This window comes from Schistocerca cancellata, chromosome 4 (assembly GCF_023864275.1).
Source record: "Schistocerca cancellata isolate TAMUIC-IGC-003103 chromosome 4, iqSchCanc2.1, whole genome shotgun sequence".
Classification (NCBI taxonomy): Eukaryota; Metazoa; Arthropoda; class Insecta; order Orthoptera; family Acrididae; genus Schistocerca; species Schistocerca cancellata.
In genome coordinates, this window is record NC_064629.1 from 881,353,165 (window position 1) to 881,360,591 (window position 7,427).

Sequence of the window (7,427 nt, forward strand, 5' to 3'; positions counted from 1 at the left end):
GAAGAAATTACCAAATTATCCAGCACATACTAAACGTTTCCCAAATAAAATTAAAGGATATGCAGCCAAAAAATTTGAATGAAGTTACAAGAAGTATTACTGTTGCTCGAGATTATAAAAATGTGATTTGTTACTGTAATGTGCTTACAAAGAAGAAATTATTACGGTAGTTAGCCCTTTTTTGTCTGCATTGTGAGAAACATACTAACCATAACAAGGTATCAGCATCATCCATACAGTTGCAGACAGCCACAATACAGTCATAAACGGCTTCTGAGAATGTAAGAAATAAAAAGACGAGATTTTAGAAAGATTTCAGCCATATATAGGGATACGCTTTAAAATATGTTACTATGCAGCCCACATGTAAATACCGATATACGCTTATAGCAAACATTTTATCGTTAACTAAACAAGAGCTATGTAGCTCACTTGCAGATACCGATAAATCAATTTTTTACGGAATATTTACAATTAGAGCGTCCACATTCGCAACTGTCATCTTCTTATCTCTATACCGCCAAGGTTCTTTATACTGTATCATGAATGTAAGTGATTGTTTATGAGTGTCTGTTGCATACTGGTAGTGGTGGGCAGGAAATCGCGTATCTGTTAGAAATCACAGTGACTGAGAAATCACAGTAGCAACTTTACAGAATCTATAAGCCTGTATTACACGACGGTCCGCCGCGAACGGTACTGGTCTGTCGCGACAGCCATCTGGCGGTAGAACGGGTGAAACTACGAAAATTAGCAGACACATTTTCCGCGCGCGAAACTTGCGCATGCGCAGAAGCGGGTACCGCAGTGCTTTCTGCTTGTTGTTTGTTTATGGTTGGATGTGTAGAGGCAAATACCAGTTTTTCGTGTTGGAGATTTTTCCACATTTTGTTTCAGTAAGTAGGTTTTCATAAATGCAGTTAAAAATAGTATTTTTTTGCCAGTTGACTTTCTTTTATACTGGCTGTATGTGAACGCTTGTTGTTCTATTTATTGCTTCATATTCTAGAAATGGAATGGAACAAACAGGCTTTAAGCATCCTCATTCAGGCATACAGCGAAGAAAAGTGTATGTACAACCCGCAGGACGCGCTATATCATAATAAGGTACGTCGGCATCGTTTATTTCTGAGTAATATGCATATTATGTTACACGATGATTTTCGATTCGTATATCAATGCCTTAGCTTACGAATGTTCATGTTTGATTTCATTGCATCTCTTGCTTTATTTCAGAATGCTAGGAAAGAGAAACTGGTAGTGATAGGCAGTAAAGTTCGCGCAGTTTTGCCCAACGCAACAGATGAGGACTGCAAAACTCGATTCATGTCTCTGCGGTCGCATTTTTGTGGAGAGCTAAAAAAAATTAGAGCCAGTGAGCATAGTGGTGCAGGGGCAAGCGAAGTTTATGAGCCTGCTGTGTGGTGGTTCAATGCTTTGAAGTTTTTGAAGGACTACACCGAGGAAAACAGTGACAAATATCCCAAGCCGTATGGTAAGTACGAACATTTTGTTGCCTTCCTTTGTAGGAATTCTGCTTTCTGTAAGACAGCTTATTCTGATTTCAGGTTGTAGATGGATATTCCAGCTCAAATAGTATATATGCTTATATTAGTGAATGATATTTTGGAAAACAAATCACAATTTAATACTACCATGTGTATTCGTATTTTTCAGTGTTATGAGAGGTTCACAATCTGCTATAGACTAACATGGGCCTTTAATATTTCAGATACCACAGTCACTCTCATCAAATCCATCTAGCACGACCACTGTCAATGACCCTTGTGTAAGTATTTACCTACATTTAAATAAAAGTTGTAAATAGTAATTGCAACAAGTGAATAACACATCAACTATTTCAGAATACTGAGGTCACCACAGTTACTGAAGAGACCATAGTAAATGATGGATATATTGAAGATGACAACAGCAGTGTAAGTGCATAAACAGTATTCTCATGTATGTCAATGACAGTTCATTAGCCATGAAGCTCTCTTGACCAAAAGAATGTAACACTTTGATTGTATTGTATATATTTGCTCCAACAAAATAGTACTTCACTTTCATACAGGTTACTTACATTACTTATATTTTACACAGAGAACTTTAAACAGACCACTGTAGTTTACATAACCACTGTAATGTTAGTATTGTGCTACATACGTATTACAATATCTATATCAGTTTTCTATTTCCAGTACTCTCAAGACATATTTACTGTGGAATTGTCAGACGGAAGTACACCTGTGTCAACACCATCACCTCTTAAGTGAGCAGCCTTATGCTTCAGCCAGAAAGAGGCGTAGGAAGGACACTGAGGATGAATTAGCCACCTCAACATTGTCAGTCTTAAGAGACATTAGAGTTTCAATTAGTGGCAGTAATGAAGATGACAAGTTTGGTCAGTATGTTGCTGCTGAACTGAAGAAATTAAAAAAAATTCCAGCAATTAAGGCTGATGTAAAATTGAATGTCATGAAATGTATCATGGATGGCATACATAAAAGAATCTGTAACTGATTTTAAAGTTAAGGCATTGCATTACATTGTTGAGTCATTTTTAAATAAAAGATTGCCTTTTGTACATTATTATTGTTAAAAGTTGTACTTCTTAATGGCTTCCCACTGCCATGAAACATAACCTGTTGTACTAAAGAATTCACAAAATTTTTCGCGCACTTCCCTGGCACACAGTGACGTGTGATTTCCACTCTGCTGGGGTATGCTAGAGAGAGATTTCTCTCCTCGCCAGGAACCATTGTTTATGGTGCACAAGTCTGTGTTTTCTGTATCAGCAGCTGTCACATATGTGGTGTCTGCCTCTTCAATCAAGTAGTTGTGCAGTATGCATAAAGTCTGAACAATTAATTCCACTTTCTCAACAGGTAGTCGCATTGTACTGAGAAGAACTCTGAAGCGGTTGGCCAGAATTCCGAAAGTGTTTTCCACTACTCGCCTTCCTCTTGACAATCTGTAGTTAAAAATCTGTTTGGACTTCTGGTTCTGGCAGTCTCTATAGGGTTTCATGATATATGGCTCCAGGTGAAAGGCATCATCAGCAAGAATCACATATGGCACTTCAATGTTTGTGCCAGGAAGTGATTTTTGCTGTGGTACCTTCAACCAGTTTCCCCGAAGTGCACTGCTGATCAGGCTGTTTGCATACACCCCACCATCACTCACTCTTCCATTGCACCCAATGTCAATCAAAGAGAATCGGTACCTAGCGTCCACAATAGCTAGTAAAACAACACTGTGGAACTTTTTATAATTGAAGTATGTTGAGCCAGCAGTTCGTGGTGGGGCAAATGCTATGTGTTTCCCATCCATTGCACCTGAAAATAAAAGTAAGTAGTTTTATATAACAGCACATAGACTTGCAGTGTGGGAGATAAAAAACTGAGTCTGATATACTTCATTAAAAACATTTTAAATACATTTCATTATTGTCAGTTTTTCTCCATATTATGTAACTTAATTCTGTGGCTTACCAATGCAGTTTGGGAACTGCCACAGTTCATCAAATTCTTTGGCAATTTTATTCCACTCTTCTTCTGTTGATGGTGCCTGTAATGTTATATACTTAATTACTGTCTGAATGGCACATATAAATACACATATATATCTTCCAAACTCGAAAAAATACACAAATGTACCTTTAAGTATTGGTCCTTTAAAGTTTCGCAAATTGCAGTGCATACATCCACTATAACATTTGAAATGGTAGGCTGTGCAATTCTGTGGCTGAAAGCCAGACTCTTAAAAGATTCCCCAGTTGCCAGGAACCGTAATGTTACTGCCAGCCTGCAACGTAACAGGGCATGTAACGAAATGAACATCTTGGTTGGTATGATCACAAAACGTATCAACATACAATTCTTACCTTCGAGAAGGTGAGATAGCCTCCCTCATGACTGTGTCACACTTTTTGATTCTATCTTCTATCATAGACAGCAGCTTCTCGAAACAGACCATGTCCATCCTAACGAAGTTCCGAAATTCTTGCGGATCTTCGGGCCTCAGTTCTTTCATTAAAAGTGAATATATTCCCCTGCCTTCGTCCCTTCTTTTCAGCCAGGGTCGAACCCAACAACGCCTGGCTTTTCGTTTTCGCCGCCATTCTGTCCTAATCTGAAGATTTACTGCCACTGCCAGGGCAATAGCTTCAAAAACAAGTGGATCTTCCATGTGTAATATGCTGTATAAATGTAAATTTCGATATACATATACCAGTGTAATCAAGTGTCGTAACATAAATATAGTGAGTCTGTAATTCAGAACAGTTGTAACCTACGTAAGAGAAAACAATTACTTAGTAAATAACGGTAAAGAAAACAATTTCTTATTAAATACGAACCTTGAGCTCACAGAAATAATTTGAAAGTATCCAGTGTATCATACACTCGTTCCTGAGTTGCTCGCGGTAGAACGGACGACTTTACAATTTTTTTTTTTTTCCTTTATTGTGTTTCAATTCCCCATCGGGGCGGGCTGGCAGCAGCATAGGCGCTGCTCTTCAGCCGAAAGACAGTACAAAACAATAGAAGACATTGAAAAACAGCAAAGGAGAGAATAAGGTGAACATAGATATAAAAAAGGGGGAACAGCATGGAAGACAAAACAAAACAATACGGGGTGACTGTAAAATGGAGATAACAAAAAAATAAATAAATAAATAAAAAAATAAAATACCACACACGGCGACGGTTAAAAGAACACAAGGCACAGTATGACTGGAGCATAAAAGTAGCGACGGATGGCATAGCACATAACGTAACACTGACGGCGAACCTCAAGGCAGGACACAATTAAAATCACATCTCTTGACGCACACGAGTAACAGCACTAAACACAACACTGATGTGGCACACTGATGATGAGCAATACAGAGGATCTGCCAGGCGCTAGGAGATGAGGGAGACCTGAAGAGGGGAGGGAGTGGAAGAGATGGGGGAGGTGAGCAGGGGGCGCACGGGAGAGGGCCAGGTAGGGTGGGAAGGAGAGAGGCAGGTATGGGGTGCAGGGTCTCAGGGGAGGGGGGACGGAGGGAAATCCGCTCTGGGAGAAGGAGGAAAGAGGAAAAGGGGGCCCTGGGGAGGGGGGGGGACAAGGCCAGGTTATAGTTGGAAGGAAGGGTAGATGTCATGGCGAAGTTCGTCATCCGGGAGGGGGAGGCGTTGGAAATTGCCCTGATGAAGGAGATGGAGGGTGTGGAGGTGGAGAGAGGGAGGGATACAGCGATAGAGGCGCGGCAACGGGCAGGGGGTGGAGAGGAAGGAGGAAACCAGAGGGTGGGGGGGATCAAGTCTGCGAACAATGTAAAGGATGTGGAGATGTTGGAGGAACAGGAGGAGGTGGGGGAAGGGGATCAGTTCATACAGGAGCCGTGTGGGGGAAGGAAGGCGGATACGGAAGGCAAGGCGGAGCGCATGGCGTTCAAGGATTTGGAGGGCCTTGTAAAAGCGGGTGGGGGCGGAGATCCAGGCAACGCTGGCATAACAGAGGATAGGATGGATGAAGGATTTGTAGGTGTGGAGGATGGTAGAAGGATGCAATCCCCAGGTCCGGCCAGACAGGAGTTTCAGAAGGCGGGAATGGGCTTTCTGCTGGATGGTCAGGAGATGAGGGGTCCAGGTGAGGTGTCGGTCAAGGGTGAGGCCAAGGTATTTCAGGGTGGGGGTGAGTTGGATAGGACGACCATAAAGGGTGAGGTAGAAATCATGGAGGCGAAAGGAGCGAGTGGTGTGGCCTATGATGATTGCCTGGGTTTTGGAGGGGTTGAGACGGAGGAACCACTGGTTACACCAAGTGGTGAACTGGTTAAGGTGGGTTTGGAGGGTACGTTGAGACCGTTGAAGGGTAGGATAGAGAGCAAGGAAGGCGGTGTCATCAGCATACTGGAGAAGGTGGACTGGTGGGGTGGCTTGGGCATATCAGCTGTATACAAGAGATAAAGGAGAGGGGAGAGGACAGAACCCTGGGGGACGCCAGCCGTGGGGTAAAAGATACGGGAATTGGTGTTGTGGAGGGTGACATAGGAAGGACGGTGCGAGAGGAAGGAAGCGACTAGACGGACAAAATTGATAGGCAGGGCGTAGGTTTGGAGTTTAAAGAGGAGACCGGGATGCCATACATGGTCATAGGCATTTTGGAGGTCAAGGGAAACAAAAATGGCGGAGCGGCGGGAGTTGAGCTGGAGGGACAGAAGGTGAACAAGGTTGAGGAGTTGGTCATCAGCAGAGAAGGAGGGTCGGAAGCCACACTGGGTAAGGGGGAGGAGGTGGTGTTGAGAAAGGTGCTGATGGATACGGCGGGAGAGGATGGATTCAAGGACCTTACTGAAGACGGAGGTGAGGCAGATGGGACGATAGGAAGAGGCGGCAGAAGGGGGTTTGTTGGGTTTGAGGAATAAGAGGATGCGGGGGGTCTTCCACAGGTCAGGGTAGAAGCCAGTAGAGAGGACGACATTATAGAGATGGGCGAGGACAGTCAGGAAGGAATAGGGGCTTTCTCGAAGGTGACGGTAGGTGACACAGTCGTGACCAGGGGCTGTGTTGCGTTTGGACCGGAGGATAAGTTTAATGTCTTGTGCCGTGATGGGAGTGTTTATGTTGGAGGGGGGCAACTGCCCCAAGTACTGGAGACTAGGAGCAAGTGGAGCGACCGAGGTATCGGCACGTTCCATGACGGTGGGGAAAAGAGAATAGTCAAAGTGGGGATCATCGGGGATGGAGAAGACCTCGGAAAGGTGGGAAGCGAAGTGGTTGGCCTTACTGAGGTTGTCAGGAAGGGGGCGATGACGACTTTACAAGACAGCACACATTTATGTTTTCTTTCCGCGCGCGTATCGTCTGCTGCTCGCGAATATCGTCGTCTGCTGCTGCGCATGCGCACTAGGTATATCCCGCGTGGACGGTGTAATAGGTCGGACGTGCTCCAGTATGTAGTTACAGGTATGCACGCTAGGGGCGCTGGTGCATAGGCGTACGCTTCCGTGCATCGTGTAATACGGGCTTAACTGCGATTTCAGTCACAGTTAGCAGCCGCAAGTAGTATTTCATATTCAAAGTCGTGAGCCATCTATTGGTCGAATTTAGCACTGCTTTCTGCGATTTCAGTGACAAGTCGCAACTAAGAGTCGCAATTTTTATTTAATTTTTTTTCTGTGTGTGGGGGGTGCTGAAGTCTGATCAACTTCGTTGATTTTTACTTCTGTAGGGAATGGAAGGGGTAAAAATTTTCTCTTTATTTATTTATTCTTCTTTCAGCTTTAGTTTGGGCACACAAAAGGGTCCTTTAACTCGCTGCTTTTGGTGTGTATTTGAAAACATGTGTGGAGAAGTGCTAAAGGACGATATGTCCTTAAATTATGGAGAAGTACGTAGGGATATCATTTACGGAGGCTCAAATACTATCGCCTTCGG

General features: G+C 43.4%; 1 protein-coding gene across 1 annotated transcript; it reads right to left on the bottom strand.

Moving 5' to 3' along the window:
* Nucleotides 1-2,525: 2,525 nt before the first annotated feature.
* Nucleotides 2,526-4,447, bottom strand: LOC126184973 (putative nuclease HARBI1). Its single transcript, XM_049927670.1, has 5 exons — nucleotides 4,361-4,447; nucleotides 3,887-4,201; nucleotides 3,660-3,807; nucleotides 3,495-3,570; nucleotides 2,526-3,338 (listed from the first exon to the last, which is right to left on the bottom strand). The coding sequence occupies exons 2-5, from the start codon at nucleotides 4,189-4,191 to the stop codon at nucleotides 2,599-2,601; spliced, it is 1,269 nt and encodes a 422-aa protein (XP_049783627.1). The 5' UTR covers nucleotides 4,192-4,201; nucleotides 4,361-4,447; the 3' UTR covers nucleotides 2,526-2,598.
* Nucleotides 4,448-7,427: the final 2,980 nt, after the last annotated feature.